The 20,747-nt window shown below is 36.6% G+C and overlaps 12 protein-coding genes across 12 annotated transcripts; 5 read left to right on the forward strand and 7 right to left on the reverse strand.

The window, feature by feature from the left end:
• Nucleotides 1-13: 13 nt before the first annotated feature.
• C9374_009672 (uncharacterized protein) lies at nucleotides 14-3,254 on the forward strand (the record flags this gene model as incomplete). The annotated part of the gene is made up of 2 exons (XM_044699885.1): nucleotides 14-1,373; nucleotides 1,426-3,254. 2 exons carry the CDS (start codon nucleotides 14-16, stop codon nucleotides 3,252-3,254), a joined length of 3,189 nt encoding a protein of 1,062 aa, XP_044554989.1.
• A 3-nt stretch (nucleotides 3,255-3,257) lies between these two features.
• C9374_009673 (uncharacterized protein) lies at nucleotides 3,258-4,808 on the reverse strand (the record flags this gene model as incomplete). Its single annotated transcript, XM_044699886.1, has 3 exons — nucleotides 3,258-3,426; nucleotides 3,487-3,761; nucleotides 3,810-4,808. 3 exons carry the CDS (start codon nucleotides 4,806-4,808, stop codon nucleotides 3,258-3,260), a joined length of 1,443 nt encoding a protein of 480 aa, XP_044554990.1.
• A 74-nt stretch (nucleotides 4,809-4,882) lies between these two features.
• C9374_009674 (uncharacterized protein) lies at nucleotides 4,883-5,336 on the reverse strand (the record flags this gene model as incomplete). Its single annotated transcript, XM_044699887.1, has 2 exons — nucleotides 4,883-4,935; nucleotides 4,988-5,336. 2 exons carry the CDS (start codon nucleotides 5,334-5,336, stop codon nucleotides 4,883-4,885), a joined length of 402 nt encoding a protein of 133 aa, XP_044554991.1.
• Nucleotides 5,337-6,062: 726 nt separating this feature from the next.
• C9374_009675 (uncharacterized protein) lies at nucleotides 6,063-6,392 on the forward strand (the record flags this gene model as incomplete). Its single annotated transcript, XM_044699888.1, has 1 exon — nucleotides 6,063-6,392. One exon carries the CDS (start codon nucleotides 6,063-6,065, stop codon nucleotides 6,390-6,392), a length of 330 nt encoding a protein of 109 aa, XP_044554992.1.
• A 138-nt stretch (nucleotides 6,393-6,530) lies between these two features.
• On the forward strand, nucleotides 6,531-8,483 carry C9374_009676 (uncharacterized protein; the record flags this gene model as incomplete). The annotated part of the gene is made up of 3 exons (XM_044699889.1): nucleotides 6,531-6,692; nucleotides 6,900-7,338; nucleotides 7,492-8,483. 3 exons carry the CDS (start codon nucleotides 6,531-6,533, stop codon nucleotides 8,481-8,483), a joined length of 1,593 nt encoding a protein of 530 aa, XP_044554993.1.
• A 107-nt stretch (nucleotides 8,484-8,590) lies between these two features.
• C9374_009677 (uncharacterized protein) lies at nucleotides 8,591-9,218 on the forward strand (the record flags this gene model as incomplete). The annotated part of the gene is made up of 2 exons (XM_044699890.1): nucleotides 8,591-8,748; nucleotides 8,948-9,218. 2 exons carry the CDS (start codon nucleotides 8,591-8,593, stop codon nucleotides 9,216-9,218), a joined length of 429 nt encoding a protein of 142 aa, XP_044554994.1.
• Nucleotides 9,219-9,266: 48 nt separating this feature from the next.
• C9374_009678 (uncharacterized protein) lies at nucleotides 9,267-10,826 on the reverse strand (the record flags this gene model as incomplete). The annotated part of the gene is made up of 5 exons (XM_044699891.1): nucleotides 9,267-9,379; nucleotides 9,440-9,520; nucleotides 9,602-9,739; nucleotides 9,796-10,155; nucleotides 10,346-10,826. 5 exons carry the CDS (start codon nucleotides 10,824-10,826, stop codon nucleotides 9,267-9,269), a joined length of 1,173 nt encoding a protein of 390 aa, XP_044554995.1.
• Nucleotides 10,827-11,298: 472 nt separating this feature from the next.
• Nucleotides 11,299-12,000, forward strand: C9374_009679 (uncharacterized protein; the record flags this gene model as incomplete). The annotated part of the gene is made up of 1 exon (XM_044699892.1): nucleotides 11,299-12,000. One exon carries the CDS (start codon nucleotides 11,299-11,301, stop codon nucleotides 11,998-12,000), a length of 702 nt encoding a protein of 233 aa, XP_044554996.1.
• Nucleotides 12,001-12,133: 133 nt separating this feature from the next.
• Nucleotides 12,134-13,931, reverse strand: C9374_009680 (uncharacterized protein; the record flags this gene model as incomplete). Its single annotated transcript, XM_044699894.1, has 3 exons — nucleotides 12,134-13,203; nucleotides 13,294-13,705; nucleotides 13,770-13,931. The coding sequence occupies 3 exons, from the start codon at nucleotides 13,929-13,931 to the stop codon at nucleotides 12,134-12,136; spliced, it is 1,644 nt and encodes a 547-aa protein (XP_044554997.1).
• A 218-nt stretch (nucleotides 13,932-14,149) lies between these two features.
• On the reverse strand, nucleotides 14,150-17,004 carry C9374_009681 (uncharacterized protein; the record flags this gene model as incomplete). The annotated part of the gene is made up of 2 exons (XM_044699895.1): nucleotides 14,150-16,869; nucleotides 16,920-17,004. The coding sequence occupies 2 exons, from the start codon at nucleotides 17,002-17,004 to the stop codon at nucleotides 14,150-14,152; spliced, it is 2,805 nt and encodes a 934-aa protein (XP_044554998.1).
• Nucleotides 17,005-17,083: 79 nt separating this feature from the next.
• Nucleotides 17,084-18,083, reverse strand: C9374_009682 (uncharacterized protein; the record flags this gene model as incomplete). The annotated part of the gene is made up of 4 exons (XM_044699896.1): nucleotides 17,084-17,241; nucleotides 17,291-17,465; nucleotides 17,526-17,768; nucleotides 17,817-18,083. The coding sequence occupies 4 exons, from the start codon at nucleotides 18,081-18,083 to the stop codon at nucleotides 17,084-17,086; spliced, it is 843 nt and encodes a 280-aa protein (XP_044554999.1).
• Nucleotides 18,084-18,390: 307 nt separating this feature from the next.
• Nucleotides 18,391-19,600, reverse strand: C9374_009683 (uncharacterized protein; the record flags this gene model as incomplete). The annotated part of the gene is made up of 3 exons (XM_044699897.1): nucleotides 18,391-18,442; nucleotides 18,496-19,040; nucleotides 19,505-19,600. The coding sequence occupies 3 exons, from the start codon at nucleotides 19,598-19,600 to the stop codon at nucleotides 18,391-18,393; spliced, it is 693 nt and encodes a 230-aa protein (XP_044555000.1).
• Between the last annotated feature and the right edge of the window lie 1,147 nt (nucleotides 19,601-20,747).

Below are 20,747 nucleotides of genomic sequence, written 5' to 3' on the forward strand. Positions count from 1 at the left end.
CTCGAACAAAAAAATGCTTCAAACTCGACAAGCAGCAAGTAACACAAACAACCATCATTCGAATGCACAATCATCCTCACCTTCATCATCAACCATGAAGAATAAATCTTCGGACCATACATTGGTTCAAGAGGATGATTTATCCATGCTCGGAGTTTCTACATTCACAACTGAAGATATTGAAAGAAATGTGATGGATGAAATGAATAAGAAAATTGAAGAAAACGAAAAACAATTAGCAAAGAAGGAACAAAGTAAAATTGAATCTCTCAAAGCAAAAATTGAAAAGTATGAAAAAGAATATAAAGAATTAAATAGCAAATCAAATATTACAAAACAAGATGAAAGAAAGCTGAAAAGCCTAAAAAAGAAAATCAATGATTTGAAAGAAAAAGAAGAACAACTTGAAGATGATTTAGAAGATAGAAAGAAAGAAACCGAGTTGAGAAAATCTTTGGCAGTTATTGATAACGAAGAAAATGAAACAGAACGAGAACGGTTAATTCGTACCGGAGTCATCACTCCTTTTGATAACGTTGCATCATCATCATCAACAGCCATAACTCTCAACAGCACTGAAACTTTTGAACCCTCTCGCTCATCATCTCCTGAATTGGCTCAACCAAGCAACAAACGAAAAGTAATGCCGCCGGATTCAAGCCTAATTGAGAGAAGTAAAAAGAAGATTAAACAGGAAGAGGATGATGATGAAGACTATGTTGATGAAGAATATGAACATGAATTTGAGGAAGAGTATGATGAATGCATGGAGGAAGAAGAGAAAACTCCTCGTAAAAAGGAATTCAAGCATGATGACAGTAATGATGAATATTATGAACAGCGACTGTCTGAATTTTATAGCACACGCTCTTTTGTAACAAAATTAGTGATGAATAGAAATGGAGAACAAGAAGAGGTGAGCGTGGTTGATTGGGGAGACTCAGTATCCATCACAAGAGATTATTGCATTCCAAATGAGGTTTACGACAAGCTTTTTGCCTATCAGAAAACAGCAATCAAGTGGATGTGTGAACTTCGAGCTCAAGGGGTTGGTGGAATCCTGGGAGATGAAATGGGTCTGGGAAAAACTGTACAAATCGCTTCCTATCTTGCTGGTCTCCATTACAGTGGTCTTTTTAAGCCATCGATAATTATATCTCCCGCAACTGTTATGAAACAGTGGCAAGAAGAATTGAACACGTGGTGGCCTCAGCTTCGGGTATGCATTCTCCACACGTCTTCAAGCTCAAAAGCCAACTTTGAAGATTTGATTGAGAAAGTGGCATCTTGTCCTGATGGTGTACTAATAACAACATATGAATCCTTGAGAAATTATCAAGAGATTTTAATTGAAAAAGAGTGGGGATATATTAGTAAGTATATGATCATTTTCTCAATTTATACGAATAATTCAACTCTTCACAGTACTGGATGAAGGTCACAAAATTCGTAATCCAGATGCTGCCATTACTCTGGCCTGCAAAAAATTTAACTCTCCCAATAGGATAATTTTAACAGGCACACCAATTCAAAATAACTTGAAAGAGTTGTGGTCGCTATTTGATTTTTGCTATCCTGGAAAATTAGGCACTTTGCCAGTGTTTCTCTCGCAATTTGCTGTTCCAATAACCTTAGGAGGTTATTCGAACGCAAGTAAATTCCAAGTTCAAACAGCGTACAAGTGTTCCTGTGTTTTGAGAGATTTAATTAAACCCTATTTATTGAGACGATTGAAAAAAGATGTTAAACATCAGCTACCTGAGAAGAAAGAAAATGTAATTTTTTGTAAATTAACGGATCAACAAGTTTTGGTATACGACTCATACCTGAAGAGTAGAGAAGTTAAGAAGACTTTGGAAGGAGAGCATTTATTATTTAAGGCTATAACTAATTTAAGAAAAGTTTGTAATCATCCAGACTTAATCTATGATGACAAAAGTAGTATAGAAGATTACGGACACAGGTCAAGATCTGGAAAAATGATGGTCGTAGAAAAGCTACTGGCTCTATGGAAGGAACAAAATCACAGAGTGCTACTCTTTTCACAAAGTCGACAAATGCTAGACATTTTAGAGAAATTCGTTCAAGAAAAAGAATACACTTACTCCCGGATGGATGGTACTACTTCGGTTAAAGACAGAAATCCACTCATTAATAATTTCAATAAGGACGACAGTATTTTCATATTTTTGCTGACCACCAAAGTTGGTGGCTTGGGAGTTAACTTGATTGGAGCCAATCGAATTATTTTATTTGATCCAGATTGGAATCCATCCACAGATCTTCAAGCACTAGAGAGAGCATGGCGGTTAGGTCAGAAAAAACAAGTGACCGTCTATAGATTAATGACAAGTGGTACTATTGAAGAAAAGATGTATCATCGTCAAATTTTCAAACAATTTCTCTCAAATAAGGTATTGAAAGATCCTAGACAGAAACGTCTCTTCAAATCCAACGATCTTTATGAACTTTTCACTCTTGGAAAGGAGTATGACAGTGTAAGATTTAGTCGCAAAAAGAACATCGACTTTGATGAAGAGGAAAATACAGAGACGGGATCAATATTCAGCAATAGTGAAATTTTGAGACAGGATGTCAAGTCTGACTCGTCTTCATCATCCAATGATTACAGGATTGAAAAGTTTAAAGGAAAGCAATCAAATAATGAAGAGGAAAACAAAGAAAGAGATGAGACATACATCTTGCAATGCCTTTTCGACGAGAAATCTGTCAAGAGCGTATTCAACCATGATTCTGTTCTAAACACCACACAATCAGAATTATCCATTGTGGAAAAACAAGCAAAACAAATTGCGGATTTAGCAATGAAAGAATTGCAAAAGTCGTCAGAGTTGAGAAAAAACGTTCCAGTTTCTGTTCCAACATTCACTGGGCAGCATGGAATAGGAGGTTTAGCTCTACCTTCTTTTTCCAGCTCGAAAGGTCCATTAGCTTCATCTGTTGTTTTGGCTAACTTGAGAAAAAAGCAAGAAATGACAAGCGACAAGCCAAGACTTGTAAACAATGAGAATGAGTTGGATGAAGAGGTAAAACCCATGTTAAAGACTTCCAACAAGATGGCAGAAAATTTGATTGCCTTCTTCAAAAAGAATAATGGTCAAGCCTCTACTGATGACATTAGAAAACACTTCAGCTATATTGTGGGCGATGAAGTCGTTTACTTTAAGGAAATATTGCAAAAACTGGCCCGATTTAGCAAATCAAAAAAGATTTGGACGTTAAGAAAACCTTAAGGTTTATTTACTGGAATTAAACAATACGCTTGCTTTTTCCATTTGTTGCTGCACATCAGACAGCGTTGCATTCTTTTGGTCGAATATAAAGAAGAATTCTTTGCCGCCAATAATTTTGAAAGCGATCCAGCTTTCTTTTTTGTTCCTCACAATAATTTCTTTTGAATCATTACTGGATGGATTTAGCATTTTGAAGCTCTAAGAGAGCATTGAAAAAATTCAAACCACTTACAATTTAGCGTATGATCTCAAATGACACAATTCTTGTAAAGACTCCTTCAACAGCATGGAGGTATTTTGAAAATTGAGACTTGTTTTCAAAGCAAAACTCGATCCGTTGAAAAATATGTATTTCATCACATTACCATCTCCTTTGTAAATGTTGTCACAAAGATCTTTGTAAATGGTTTGTAATTCAGGATAAATAAAATCTCTAAGGCTTGTATAGAAAGACAACTGTGAAGCAACTGTCGGGTCAACAAACAAAACTAACTGAAGTCTATTGAGCTATTAATAAAATTACCTGTTTGCAACATGTTATCCTTTTAAACTCACCTTATATATGATCACACTTGATTCGCTTCTTGGTTCTCCAATGTATACTCGTGGCGCACTAAATCGTGTTGTGGGTGATTGAATATCCTCTGGTCCCGTTACAAAGAAACCATTAGCTGAATTTAGTAGTACATTTTGAGGAAGATACTTTAAACGCTCCTCCACAATGTATGGAAGATATTGAGCAACTGTTCTGCTATCTTCTTTGGCTATTCCATTGAACACTAAATAGGTATCAAAAATAAATAAACAACCCCGAATGACAGAAAGTGAGGTGGGTTCAGAGTCGTTTTGTTTTTGAGATTTTGACTTGTTAAAACTGCTAAACTTTGAAATCGTTTGATGAATAAACGATTGAATAGCAAGAAAATCATTGGTTGGAACTGGAAGAAATTGAATTCCACCTAAAATGTCCATGATATTCCAATTATTAAATACAAAATTTTTCCAATAACTCTCTAGAAATAAATCTAATTTCACTCTCAAACTTTGGACACCTTCACTTTTCACAATGTGGTCCATCTCACCATGGAAAATCTTAAATGTTTGATATGCATCTTGTAATTTTGATTTTAAAATTGAGTATGGTAAATTATCATCGCTATATCCCGAAAAATCTTGAATAGGTTCAGTACTTCCAGAGTTGAGAGGAGAGTTTGGTGATGGAGTTGATGGTCGATTAGAATTACATTTTACAAATAAAGCCATCCAATATCCAGGCTCTACTTCAATAAATACATATTTTGAATTATCGCTGAATAACGAATCACAAACTACATCAGATCCAAATGTTGTTGCAAATCCTGATAGAGCCTCGACAACTCCGACGCTAATCATCTTGTCATTGAGAGAGAGTTGAGAAGGACAACATCCGAGAAGTTTTAAATAGTCTTCCTCTTCTGCTTTTCCTGCAAATTTGCTATTGAAAACAACACATTTATCGAACTGAATTTGTAAATCGTCCACATTGGGTAAAAGCTGGGAGGATGATAAAGACATTTTTTAATTTATCGCTGTGTTGAATATTTACAAGAAGGATATCCATTTAATTTATTTAACTAATATATGGATATTTATCCTGGAGGCCATTTCATTTGACGACCTGCAATCATGTGAATGTGGAGATCTAAAAGAAATATATTGTCAATTCTTTCAAGATCACAAAATTATATACTTACAATTAATGGATTGTTGACCATGAATTCCACTGTTGATGACCAAACGATAACCGTCAAGTAAATTTTCTTGTTTAGCAACCAATCCAGCAACGTAAAGCAACTTTCCTAATGCTTGAATATCATTTTCAGTTGCAGAATGTACATTACCAAGTTGTGTTTGCTTGGGAATGATCAAAAAGTGTACAGGGGCTTGTGGATTAATATCTTTAAAACATAAGACATCATCATCCTCATAAACTTTAGCACAAGCAAGTTCTCCTCTTGCAAATTTAGCAAACAAAGTATCGGATGGATTAACAGCCAAATGATCTGCTGATACTCCAGGCTTATTTCCGTGATGTTCGCTCATCGATTGGAATGTCGTACTCGAGTAGGAGCGAGCAGTGAATGAATTTTTTTGAATGATGCTTGGGAACGATGGTTTGGAGAGTTGGTAACAACAACACGAAATATGAGAGAAGAGGAGAGACGAGCAAGTGTTGTTTGCAAATGATCGTCGGATTCGGATTGGGCATGGGCTTTCCAACCCAACACTCAATAATTTTTTCATGGTTGAAATGACTTGCTTTCTGTTTAATAAATTTAAAGGTTGTTGTTTTTTGATACTTGAACGACGAATTGATGTTATGAATCTATATTTCGAATAGTTTCTCTCGCTCTTCAACAATTCTTCGGACTTTGACCTTAATTGAAGATTTCCTTGTGGTTTCAACAGACAACACGATTGTTCAACGTCCAGCATCTCCTTTTTTATTTAAAAGGCAAGATGTTTTTCAAAATGAAACTGCAAGATCTTCAAAATGTTTTCATTGGCGCTACGAACACATCAAGATCTCATAGCAATCTAACACTTGACAGGCTATGCAATCGCACTCAAATTGCTGTCCACTAACCGCGAGAGCTCAGGTCATCATTAAAAAAAATCAAACTGCTTCTGTGTGTGTTCGGAACATGACCAAATCCATCCATCTATCGCCACCACACGTCTCACTCCGAGAGAGTTCTCTGCTGCTGGTGTTATCATTGGTTGTGAGTGTTATCCTTGTCACCTCCAATTGAATACTTGTCAAGCACAATGGAATTTACCACCTTTGGGATCTCCCAGAATTATCTTTCCTATGTTGACAGCGGTATCAGTGGAGGAGGAAGTACTGGTAGTGTTTATGGGTTTCAATCATGGCATGCTGCATTAATGTACAAGGTGACTGGAACTGTCTCGTATTGTACCTTTGCTGTATCCGACGCAGATGCATTGGTCACATCTGAAGAATCTCGCATTTCAAATAATCAAAATCCAGAGGTGGCAGGTGACAGTTATTTACATGTTGGAGAACAGATAGGAAATATCATGATGGTCTACGATTGGTGTCGAGCTCAAACTACATCCTCTCAAAGATCCAGATGAATGGCTTTTGCTAACCAAGCTGTTTCCAATGTTTGGAATTGTACAACTGCTAAATGGGGAAATCGAAATGCACCATGGTCATGTTGGAGCGTGGATGATCCTGCCAATAATTATTACTATTCATTCATTAGAGCTACCATGATGGTTGGTTTGGCCACTTATGGTGAGAATCCATTGGCTGAAATGTGGCTACAACAGTTTAGAAATGTTAAATTACGAAATCAATTAATTCCACTCTTTAATTCAGAATTGGTGAGTGGTGGAAGTTTAGAAGGTACTGGATATGGTACTTCACATAAGGTATGTGTTGGATGAATGTGTGCGTGTGTGAAAGAATTTGTGAATCTTTGATGAATGTGTGTGTGTTACTACTTTTTTGGGATCACCTCTATCACTGCTACATTGTTCAATGACACATAACATTTATTGGATGTATTTATATACCCTTAATCAATCTCTCATTTCGAAATGTCTCCATGAAATCCATCTCTACAATTTGTACAAAAGGAACTCTTCACTTTATATGATTGGTGGCAACGTTCCACAGGTGAGAATATTGCCAATCTCATGCCTCACACTTATAATTCTCTCCAATGGATTCTTCATCATTTGGTTCCAACCTTAGATTATTTGGCTCCAGTTGGTGATCATGCTCGAGACTCAACTGCTGCTTTCTATGATTATCATCGTCATTATATTCTAGTGGTATGCTCTTTATATCCTACTTCACCATTGGCTCGAGTGGCTAAAACCATTTTGAGCAAATCGAGTATTCCTATGATGACTGGTGGATTCAATCGATACATTGATTTCATGTTTGATATTAATAACGTAGAGGCTGCACCAACCAATGATACCAATTTCATCACTACTTCATTTAGAGGAGATTCCACTGGTATTTTTGCAACAAGATCAAGTTGGGAAAGTGATGCTGTTTATGCTCAAGGTATGTGAGTCTTTGGTTGATATTGAGGTTGTTGTTGTTTTAAAATTAATGTTTTGATAACGCTTCCAATCTTATCATTTCTATGGTATTTAATTACACAATAATAATATTCCTACAAATAATTCTAAACTACTACTACAAAATGGCCATTAGTAATGTGTGGTCCATTTTCTCAATCTCATGCTCATCGTGATCAAGGAAGTCTTTTACTTTATAAGAAGGGTTGGCTTGCCATTGATGAAAATTTCCATACCCATTCAGGTATTCAACAAGGAGAATCATTCCATAACATGGTCCGAATTGAGTCTTCCACTGGCACCATTCTTCAACAAAAACTCAATACCGTATGCAACATGAGTGCCATTTCCGATAATTCCTACTACTCTTATTCGCTCTCTAAGGTTACTCCAAGTTATGGTGGTCAAAGTGCCATTCAAAAGGTGGAAAGAGAATTTATTTTCTTAAAACCAAGTACAGTCGTGGTATTGGATCGAGTCGTTACCACTACATCCTCCAACTCGAAACGAGTGTGGATGATCAACTTTTCATCTGCTCCCACCCTCTCTGGAAATACCATTACCTACAATAATGGAAAGAGTATTCTCAAAGTTCATACACTCTCACCTCAATCCTATTCATCAGCTATTATTGATTGGCATTCCGTTGAGAGTGATGCTAATGAGGGTGCGCGAGTCGATCTCACCGATACCACATCCAATTCAAACTCGACCTTATTCTTGAATGTCTTTTCCATTGATAATTCAGTATCGAGTGCTGTCAGAGACGATTCCGTGGCAGGAACCATTGGAACTACTCTTAGCTTATCTGATGGAAGAAAAGCAACTCTCCGTTTCAGTAAACAGGGTACTGGTGGCTCTGTCACTATTCTCTCTGCCACCAATGCAGTACTCGTGAATGAGGATTTAACCACTCAAAAGCAAGCGTTAGGAGTGGGTGCACCAGTAGTCCCAGTGGCCTCACCCAAACCATTGCCATCCAATGTGAAGCCAAATCCTTCCAAGAGTGCAGCACAACCATCCAAGAGTGGAAAGATTGCAAAGTCTGTCAATTCTGCTGTTTCTCTTCAAGTGAGATTCGTTGGATTATCCATGATGGTATTCTTGTTGGTTTTAATGAGTATGTAAGATGTAATGAAATAGTATATGGACCTTTTACATGGCGTGCAATGAAATTTCGTTTCGCTTGTTATGCAAACCAAATAACCTCACTCAATATTTTGTCCTTCAAAAAAATGCGTCATTTAATTAACTTGGCTAACATGAGTAGTAGCACTCGTCTCGTAGGTACGGTGCTCTCGAAAAAGATGGAAAAGACTGGAGTGTTGCTTGTACCTAGATACCACTACAATAATAAGTATGGAGTGCTGCTCCGTAAATATAAAAAGATATTGTAAGTGTCGTCGAGTAGTTTCATTGGAATTCGAATAGAAGTTCGGGAATCGTTTGAAACTCATGTTGGATATTCTTTTCATCATGTGATGATATTATATTTACTTTTGATGTTAACTATTGATATGGATAAAAACATATTGAAACAATTATTGTCATGTAAATTTGATGATAACGGAACGTAAATAATATAAAAACAGCTACCATGATGAATCAAACGAAACCGATGTCGGAGATATTATTCAAATCATGCATCAAGGAAGAAAACTGTCCAAGAACAAATCATTTGCCTACGATAATATGATTGTAAAGAACGTAGTAGCTAGTGGACTGAAACAACAAGCTCTTGACGCAGAAGAAGCACAAAAGCTTCTTTTACAAATTGAACAACAACTTCTCACGGAAAATCCAGTCAAAGTCAAGATTAGCCAAGAAAGAGGTGCGGAAAATGATTCTATCAATCAACAATAACAACGAAATAGTTTTACATGTAGCACCACCTAGTAGTCAAACATTTATTTACACCACTCTCCATACCACACTGGTACATCTGCTTGATTCATCCGAACAATCGACTTGAAGAATTGTTTCATCCCTCTTTGTTGCTTTTTTGTTTTCAATAAATTCCAATACTGACAGTTTAAGGTTAATTAAGTATGAAATTGTTGAAAAGCATGAAAAAAACAACTTACCATTCCAGGAGGTGGTATTTGTGTTGAACTTGGAAATGGCTGCATGATTAGAGGTGACTGCAAATTCACTCAATTTGAATTCTAATTGGGGATTATTTCACATTTGTTTTTTTTGGAATTGTTTAACAATGGTTAGACTCTACAGACAAACACGACCCTTACCTTTTTGTGCATTGATTAAATCACTCTCTTGTTTAAAATTAAAGCAAACATGTGAATAATTGTTGGCATTTAGTCCATTCTTCTTAATTCGATCAATGATAGAAGAATCATTTGTAGGGAATGACGATTCACATTTCACTATAGTGTTGAATTGCAATGATGTTTCAAGTTTAACATGATCAATAACCACATACCGAGCACATATTTTGCCTTCTTGATATCTTTGGCATTATTTGAAATGAAACAAGCAGTCGTGGCTCCATTCTTTGCGCTCATGGTCGTCGACACAATAAGAGCTCTTGAGTTTTTAGATAATAATTGACGAGCCAAATCTATACTTGCAATTCCCATTCCATTCAATGAAATCACTCGATTGGATGACAATTTCCATGATGAATTCAAGTAATGATGAACCACATCATTTGTTAATGAGAGACCATCTTGGAAATCCAATAAAACTAGATCAATTTCATTAGATTTCACACTTGTCACATCATGTAAAGTATCAATGAGAGAAGTGACATTGTTCAGATTTCTCTCCTTCTTCAAGGTCACTTGAAAAATTCAATAAATCCGATTGGGTGTGTCATCAAAGTTTCATCACGGCCGTGGCAATAATTTTTCATAACATATTGCGCACGTACACACATAATTTTTCATCATACATACACGTATTCACCCACATCAAGATCCATATATATATATATATATACAATATTAAATTCTTGTACATTCATAACTTACAAAAATCAAGTAAATAAACATCATCGGGTTTTGCTCCAAAAATCAATCTTCTCAACCATGAGAATACGATCAATCTTGTCATGACTACTACTCTCATATAGATGACCAATCCAACCAATGCGCTCACAAATAATCCATATTTCAATTCAGTAAATGTGAAAATACTGTTCAATTTCTTGGACAGAGATTCATTCATTTCCAATGCTGTTTGCTCGTCACTTGCAGTCATATTTGCAACTTTACCCAAATAATGAGTCAATAAAGAATTTGCTTTTGAACCAAAGGCTTGTTGTAAATAGTTCACACGGTGTGAATCATCAGGAAAGGCAACTTGTAAATATAGAATTGAGGCAATTAATAAAAGAGATGGAATGATCACATAGAGAGTGAGAGAGAGTGTAGAAGTAAAGTAAAAGGTTCCTCTCTTTGGAAGATTGGATTGGGTGCGTTCGAAAAAGAGTGAATCATTCTCTTTGGACATTTTTTTTAATCTCTTTGTCCCAAATCATTGGAAGAGGACATTTAATGTTGTCGTGTGATCGATCTGTTGTTAAATTAAATGTCCATGCGTGCTGCGTACACAAGAACACGTAATTTGATTTGTACACAACATCATGATTGAATCAAGATAAAACTGTACCAGGAATCACGTTACCAAATCTAATATTTAGTCAAGGGGAATGTAAATCGGGTGTGGTATAGTGGTAGCATTCCAGACTGTCACTCTGGCGACCCGGGTTCAATTCCCGGCACTCGAGAAATATTTTGTGTATTGTCTTGTTTTACCGTTACGAAAGTCTGTTGAGGTAAAAAGAATCAGTGATTGGATCAGATTCGCTGGAGCTCCAGCGACTCTTTTTGCTATCAGGTAACCCCGATCTACGCAAATTTCCTGGTTGTAAATGCGACGGTTTTCTCTGCCAAATGTCAAACCCAAAAAAATACCAATCACAATGTCTTCAACACCCACAAAAATCACTCCTTCAAACACTGCCGAATTGTCTTCCCATCACTTCATCGAAGGAAAATATCAAGACATTTATGAAAAACGAAGACAAATTCTATCCATCCGATTTAATCCAAATTTAACGGATCAAGAAAAGAGCGAATATATTACGAATGAATTGCAAAATTTAAACAGATTGGAACATGATTTAATGTTGTTGCAAAAAGAGTCCTTTGAAGTATTGGAAGAGGATTTAGATTTATTAAGTATTCGATTAGTTGTAGGTTTTCCAAAGTATTACCAAATCAATAGTTTTGACTCGGAAGGGAGACTGGTATCCACTTCAAGCAGCAGAAGATCATCTGTTGATGATTCCAACCTACCATCAACAACGATTGCAACTTCTTCAGATGCCACCATCAGTGGTGGAAATACATTGAAGCCACCCCTCACTAGAAATAGATCCCGAACACTTGATCATCCAGGATTCCCAAAGGCAACCTCGATTCATTCAATGACTCCAAAAGAATCATTTCGATACAGCGAAAACAAGTATGAGGCTAAGAAGTTGAGAGAGGAGATTCGTGAACTACGTGCTGAATTATTGGTACTAAAGAGAAAAAAGAGATTGTCGGACAGTGAGGAGGATCGAACTTTGGAGCTCGAAGACCAAATCAAGGATAAAGAAGCATCCTTTCTCAAGATGTAATCGAGCTCGTATTTACCACATTCTTAATCACGTCATGTACATAATCTCTGTTCGAGCGACGACGACAACAGATAAAAGCCTTGTAAAGCAACACGACAATTGTTTTCATGAAATTGCCCAATGATCATCATTTTTATTGGTTTTTGTCTAATGACTGCAACGTGATTCTAATTTGCTCAAAGTCTTTCACAATGTTTTCCATGGACGTTGGGTTGAATGAGGTCGAATGGTGTGACGCTTTCGAAAGCATTGTTAAAAGCGCTCCAATTTTTTCGTCCTTATCATCGTCATGCCCCTCACTGCCAGGCGTGTTGTGCATATCTTCAATAGACCCAAGAAATGGAAAATCATCATCAATAGTTGATGAACCATGATGGTTGTGATCAAATTCATCATGCTCTCTCATGCTCTCGATATCTTCAAGAAGTGTTGGTATAAAGTCCATTTGGAATTTATGTCTGTGAGATTCAAGAGAGCTTGGAATGTCTTTTAAGCTTCCAACAAACATGGGTGGTACGGTACTATATCTTTCGAATGCTTGATTTGAACTTGGGGATTCTTTCAGAAGAGATTCAGATAGTAATGATGGTGGAGTATAAGATCCAATAGGGGAAAATTTGAGATTTTCAAAACTAAATGGAGGAGATACATGTGTCATGTTATTTACACTGTTTTGTCGAGGTAAAGAAGCAGGAGATGATCCAAGGGAAAATGCATTAGAAAATGGTGGAGTTTCTGTTGGTAGAAATTTGCTTGGAAGTTTGTGACGTTCAAAGGTGAGTGGAATATTTACAGGTTTGCTGAGAGATTGGCTGCTGTTTGGAACATCTTCATTATTGATGTTTTGTGGTTCCTTTTTTTTAGGGGGCATGCTCACAGCTCTCTCTCTTTTTCGATCGATATCAAGAGGAGGAATAATTTCCTCTTTTAGAGATGAAGGTTCTACAGGATTTTCCAAATTACTAGAAATTGGTTCACTATAATGAACAGATAATGTCCTCTTTTTCTTATTATCCTCGTTAATTGGTTGTTCATTCTTGTTATCCGAGAAATAGTCCACATCAATTTGACTTTCTCTCAACACTGAATGATCGCTGACAGTTAATAGCTCTGAAAATTTTTGCTTTCTATATTTTACACTAACTTTGAGTTTGCACATTGAAGTGGCTTCGATAGAATGAAAATCAACGCTTCGTAAGTAAGCTGTTTTGTATCAGTTTTTAAGATGAAGAACGACACAATTAACGATCAAAAAAATTATCAAGAAATTACAAAATCTATGGAGGTACTTACTTGGTTCGATAGGTGAAGTTGGTTCAACATGAGAAAGCACGAATCCCAAAGTATATCCCATTCCTGTTCTATGTTTTTGCAGCTTTTGATAGATCGAATATGCAGGTAATAACAGAATATATGAAAATAGAGATCGGAATAGTACAATAAATTTTCTGTATGCCACACGCACTTGATACAGTAATTCATCTTGCTGCTTCTCGGTTAGTGTGGCTTCTCTTGATTTATCCATATATTCAATACACCATCTCTCCATTAAATGTTTTTTACCCTTTTCATTTGGGCTTGTTGGTGTTTCTTCTGCATATATATCAATAAATATCGTTTTTTGAGTTGCTTTTGGAGAGAAGGTCTTGAACAGCTTTTCCAAATCTTTGTTCACCTCCTCCGTTTCTTGTAATTTAATTTGAAACTGAAAGTAGATGAAATACATGCAGTTTCAGTTAACGGATTATAGACTCGCTTTTAATACCTACCCATGATGTTGTTTTCTCATCCTTCACCCGATCAATAGGCCAGTTTATACGGTGATTCAATATTAAATTTACCGATTTAAAAACGAATTCCTTCCACAAATATTCAAAATTAACTTTGGCATCATTCTTGGAAGAATTACTATTAGTACTATTTGAAGACATGATTTTACTTGTTGATGAAGATGAGAATCATATGTAGCGGACCTAGCAACTAAATCGTTTACGCTGAAAGTGTGGTTGTTTGAAATGTTATTTTTTTTGATGGTCAAAAATAGTACTCCTGTCCACAGTTGTTGATGGTTGGACAAAGATGTTTATCTTATCACTATTACAATATGCACAAATGGTGATCTAGCAAGCCTCAAAACTGAGACTCTCTCTTAACTTCGATCGGTCTTTCGCTCAAAAAATTTGATAACCTCCTCAATCACCCAAACACTTGAGGCAACACTCAAAACAAATATCAGCTCGGACAGTGAAAGAGGTTCTGTCTCAAAAATAGCTCTCATAAAAGGAACATATATCAAAGCTAATTGGCCTAAGGCACTACCTCCTACAGCAAGAAGTAATGGAATGTTTGTGAAAAGTCCAACTTGGAAAAGGGACTTCTTTTCTGACCTGCAGTTGAACGCGTTGAAAACTTGGAAAAAGACAAATGTTGTAAATGTCATGGAAGTGGTATGAGCTGTCACTATTCCATCTTCAGTCATTTCAGTAATGAAAACATATAGTGTACCAATAACCATAATAATGGCTGAGATCAGAATAGAAATAACAATTTTTCCTGAAGTAATTGGTTTCTTTGTGTCTCGAGGTGGTTGATTCATAACATCGTCATCCACAGGTTCAACACCAAGAGATTGAGCAGGAGGACCATCCATGATAATGTTGATGAATAAAATTTGCATTGGATTCAATGGAAGTGGATATCCCATAAATGTGCAGAAAATAATGATAATCATACAACTGATGGATGTAGTAAGCTGATATCTCAAGAAGCTCTTGATGTTGTTGAAAATTCCCTTTCCTTCTTCGATAGCAGAGAGAATTGTGGGGAAATTGTCATCAGCTAAAATCATTTCAGAAGCTTCTCGACTCACATCAGTACCTGATTTACCCATGGCGATACCAATGTTTGCCATCTTTAGTGCTGGCGCATCATTAATTCCATCCCCAGTCATTGCGACAATGTAGTGTAAGTGCTGATATGCGCTGACAATCTTCATCTTGTGAACAGGAGCCATACGGTAGAAAACTCTTGCATTGACTATCTTTTCCTCAAAGTTCTTCGTTGTTAAATCATCAACAGAAAGTGCGTATTCCTTTTCGTCACCATTCTCAGGAACGATATTAAGTTCTTTGGCAATAGCAACCGCTGTCTTCATAGAGTCACCTGTGATCATGACTACTCTTACACCACCTTTAGTGAGAAGCTTCACAGCCTCTTTAACTCCTGGTCTTGGAGGATCATAAATACCTACAATGCCGACAAAGGTCAAGTCAGCATTGGACTTTTCTCCAACAGCTAATGCCATTACTCTTAATGCATTTTCTGCAAATGTAGAATTAGCATCCTCAATTTGTTTTCTCAATTGATCTGTAAGTGGTTTCTTTTGATACTCAGTACCAACACAGTAATGGGTACAATTCATTAAAATATTTTCAGAAGCACCTTTGATGTAGTAAAGCTCTTTTCCGCTTTCGATGTTTTTGCTTCTTACAGCCATCCACTTGTGTTCTGAACCAAAAGGAATTTCTTCGATCTTTTTGAATTTGGGTCTTAATTCGCTCACGTTAATTCCAGCCTTTTGTGCTGCAGTAATCAATGCACCTTCGGTAGGTTGACCTACGAGCTTGTTTGTAGTGAAATCTACGTTTGCATTGTTACAAACAACACCAATTTTGAGTAACGTATTAAGATGAGGAACTTCTGTTGGGATGATTCGCTCTCCGTTATGCGAGCGATCATGTCTATTCTGTAAGGATGAAATAGGAACTCTATAGTATGAGCCTTCAGAAGCTTGATATCCTAATCCTGTAACATCGTATACAATATCGGGCTCAGCAAGAGTGAATGCTTTTACCATAGTCATTTCGTTTTTGGTTAGCGTTCCCGTTTTGTCAACACAAACAACATTGCAAGCACCTAGTGATTCTACTGATGGCAACTTTTTGACAATTGCCTTTTTTTTTGACATTCTAATGACACCCATAGCCAAAGTTACTGTGACAACAATAGGTAAACCTTCAGGGATAGCAGCAACAGCCAAACTTATTCCCATTTGAAGCATTTCAAGCCATGGCTTACCAGTAAAAACTCCAATCAAGAAAATAACTCCAATCACTCCAAATGAAAGATAGGAAATTTTCTGTGACAAATCATCCATAGCATCTTGAAGTGGAGTGTTTTTCTCTGCAATAGATTTCAATAAATCAGATATTTTTCCGATTTCAGTCTTTTGTCCGATGGAAACAACAACTCCTTTTCCACTTCCTGCAGCAACCAAAGTACCCATAAATGCAATATTCTTGCAATCAGCAACGTGGGTTGCTTTTGGGAAAGGGCTTGATGTTGAATCCTCATTTGCAGCATGTTTTGGATAAGTTTTCTCAGTGTCCTTCGAAGCAGGATTGACTTCACCAGTAAAAACACTTTCATCAATTCCCAATCTTGCAACCTCAATTAGTCGAACATCTGCAGGTATTCTATCTCCAGATGAAAAGGTGACAATATCACCTGGTACAACGTGTATTGCTTCAATGATATGATGAGTTCCATCTCTAATAACTGTTGCTTTGTGTGTGGTGAGTTCTTTCAGTGACTCAAGAGCCTTGTCGCTCCTCCATTCTTGAACAAAGGCAACAGTGCAAACAATAAAAACAGCAAGAGAAATTGAAATTGCGTCATCATATTGTCCTAATAAAAGACTAATTGCTGCGCTTCCTAACAATAATAAAATCATAGGTTCTTTAAATTTTTCGATAAATTTGGTTAATAATGATTCTTCTTCTTCTTCTTTTAATTCATTCAACCCGACAACAGCCTGTCTCCTCCTGGCTTCGCTCTCGCTCAAGCCGTAAGTAATATCAGTTTCAAAAACTAATGTATGATGATCGCATCGGAATGGGTTTACACATTTATTCACTTACTTTCAACAACTTCCTCTGGCAAGAGCTTGGCTGCTTCATCGATATCAAATTCGTTGCCTAAAGCTTGTTCTGTATCTTTGGCCATTTTTTGTTCAACTGGAACACGTGTACCGATAACCCAACTTCCGAAAAAACAGGATAACAAAAGTCTTTATTCTCATCTCTTATTTCTCTTGCTGGTGAGTGTGGATCATTGTCTTTCTCTTCAACATCATGTTCTCTTCGATGAGTTGGGCGTTTTCCGTCATTGTTTTGTTCAGTAGTTTTTCAAGCAAGTCAAACTTGTTTTTTGTATGTTCTTGCTCGGATGCCACAACAGATGCTTTTTGTGTCAACGTTGACCAATTTTCATAATTAATTGTTCAACTTACCGTTCTCTTCAAACGCCTTTACCTTTGACTGGAGTGATTCCATCTCGAACTTTATTTTCTCAAACGTAGTTTCATACTTTTCTTTTTCTTGATGATACCCAGTCAAACTGGCAATGAGTTTTTTGTTTTGTTCCTGAAGAAGATTGACATTACACTCAAGCTCAATGTTCTTTTTCTTTGTTTGAGGTAGAACGTCAGAACCATAACTTGTTTTAACCTGCATAAGCATACATACCTTAATTTTTTCCACAAGAGCAGCATGAGCATCCAAATGAAGTTTTGTTTCAAGAGATTCCCTCATTAATAAATCTCTTTCATTCGAAACTTCCTTGATTCTTTCTTTATATTGGCATTCCATCTTTTCTCTTTCCAGCTCATGTCTTTTAACTAGTGATGATAGAGAAGATATTTCAGAGAACGATGCTTTTGGACTCTCTTTGCTACACATTGCTTGATATTTTGCTAATTCTTGTTCTCTCTTATGGACCGCCACGATTCAATGATGTTTCATTATTAGTACACGTACCTGAAGATGCGTAACTTCATGGATCAGATCAAGAAGAATTTCTTTGGACTCTTGGAATCGTCTCTCCACCTCCACGACCGAATTCGGACGGCCTTGGGTGGAATCTTCCGAACCGTTTTGTGTTTGCCTGAATTCTTCTTTGTGTTCATCTACCAACATCTGGTTGGTGCTTGATACGGGTTGATCATTGGATTGACTACTGCTCTCCATGGCACCGTCAAAGCCTTTGAGGTTGTTTGAATTTTCGCTCAATGAAGGGTTGTCCATTTTTTCAGTTGATGTAGAAATAAGCCTTTCAAGAGTGAGCTCAGGATTTCAAAATTCAATGAATCGCTCCAACGCAATCTCCTCCATCCAATGCATTTTTGATTTTCTTCTATCAATCATGAACAGCAGAGTCATCTTAGTAGGTCTATATTTCATGAATTTATTGTACATTTTTTACAAAATTGTACACACACCTTTGTCGCAATCTGCGTTCTTCGTAAAGTTTGGACAACTCTTCAAGTAATTTGGAACGTTGAGAGGCAGTTCATGATGAAGTGACACCTTTGGATTTGTTTCGAATAATTTGTTAATCTTGTGGAATTTCATGTTCTTCTTCATGTTGTTGAACTTGTTGGCATCTGAAATGAGTTGATCAATCAAAAAGATGCAACAGACAGCCACTCTCACATACTTTTCATTCTTTTCTTCCTTTTCATGTCTATTATTGCACTCAGAAGCCAAGTAGCTGAGTACTTTTTCAAAACCATCAGCATCTTCAGTAAATGAAGTTTTTAAAGCCTTATTGATGTTGTGTGGATTGACAAGAAAGTGACGCAAAGTTTCGTCTTCACTCATGTTGTAATCTTTTTTCACGTGTTGAATAGCTCTACGATACATGGCAAAATCGTTATTTAAACCAGCTTGCCATGTTTTCAAATAATCCAAAATGATGACAACGTCAAGAACATCAATCAATGCTTTTGATTCTTCTGCGTTGGGTGTAGTATTATTCTTGCAAAATCCGTTCACAAAACTGACGACATGTTGTCTCATGACATCGTTGAATTGGAACAAATCTCTCATGATTTGAATGTTTGGACCTAAAATAGCGAGATTTTGTTTGTATAATTCCTTCTTGTTATCAGCATCACCTCTAACTTGGATAAGTTTACCGATAGCCGTCTTGTAGCCGAATATTGTCTCAATTTGTCTTTTACCTTCGGTAATGATCCTTTCCTAGCAAGTAGTGAAAGTTGAGACACGTGAAGTAATAATGTAAGAGAAAATGATATGGAAATTCAATGACAGACCACAATCCATGTGTACAGTTGTTGTTGTTATTAGAAAAAGAAGTTAGAGCAAGGATTGATGGCAGAGGAAATGGTGTGAAATGACGTTTGATGGAATACGTAAAGCGTTCGTGTTATTGTTGTTGTTCCATCATAGAGAATAATAATATCGATTGATGTGTCGTTTTGTTGTTGTTGTTTGTTCGTGGATTAGAAACCAAGAGTTGAAACCACACAACATAGCCCAACAAAATCAAAATTTTCAGGAGAACAACGTTTTGACATTTGGCAGGCAATCATTGTCCATACCATATTACAGCCATCGTGAATGAATCGATGTTGTTTTCAAGAAAATTGATCAAAGTGTGTTATCATTTGACTCAACTTTTTTGACATCAATCTATCACTTACAATAGCTTTGACTCCATTCAAGTCGTTCATATCACTCTTGAAAGCCTTTCCCAATTGACTTGTTTCTTCAGCATCAATTTCAATTTGGTCTGACATGATTGTTTTCTATTGTTCTTTTTTCTAAATTTCCGTTTCAAATTTTAGTAGAATATTTGCACAATAGAGTATCATGTAACACCAAAAAGTTTAAATTGAATATGAAAATAATTAATGATAGCAAATTCATCATCATCATCCTGTCATACCTCTCGTAGCAGACACAACTTTCAGTCTTTCGTTTATTTTTTACAGTGATGGTTGACGGGACGCTGTTGTGTGGTGAAGAGTTGATTAAACCTTGGCTGTTTCTGTTACCTGTCATTGGTTCAGCATGTTGGAAGTGTGAGGTACTTTGAACTGATGGGTTGTTGGCTTGGTAGAAAGACAGGTTGCTGTTGTTGTTCACTGGATTGAGTTTTAAATATACTGTTGCTTATGGCGTTCCGTTTCTTTCTCACCGGTGAGTCAGGGTTCGTTAAATGCTGATGACGATTATACTACCAATGTAACTTGCCAAAACAACACTCAGCAGACTTTCAAATGCATTCGTCATCAAGCATCAAAATGCATTGAACCACCAAGCGAACAAAAATCTTGAAAAACTGATCGCCACAGCCATATTACTGCTGGACCATTCACTTGCAACCGTCATATAATATTCTCCGCACTATTCTACCACCAAGCATGCCAAGTCCAACCCCTATCAAGTCCAACACTCAACAAAATCCAATGAATTCAAATAATAATAATAACAATAATAATACAGACACGACTGTATCATCTCCAACTTCAGCTCCGTCATCCATAACTCCAAGTAAATCCATATTTGACAAAATCTCATCCAGAATCTCAACAAGTGGCAATAACCATCAACACTCATCATCCAACAGCTCACAAGAAGGTGGCGTGAAACGTGGCTTTTCAATGTTATGTAACTTCAAACAATAATAGATTAATACCAATGGGTTAGTTGCTGTCTCCTCTCCAGGAAGTGTCGCTTCTTTGGAGATGGAGTGTCAACCAACAACCTTTATTGTTGTACAGTTGTCCCGAGAAATGGATACTAGAATGTGATGAAAAAACTCAAATTGCTCTGAGAAAAACCACATTGAATGGATAATAGCTCTGGGACGAATATAGATCATATAAATAAATTTGTTAGTAAACATCAATCAAATCATCAACAAAAAGTTAATTTTGAAAC

The sequence above is a fragment of the Naegleria lovaniensis genome (genome assembly GCF_003324165.1).
Source record: "Naegleria lovaniensis strain ATCC 30569 chromosome Unknown tig003, whole genome shotgun sequence".
Classification (NCBI taxonomy): domain Eukaryota; phylum Heterolobosea; class Eutetramitea; order Acrasida; family Naegleriidae; genus Naegleria; species Naegleria lovaniensis.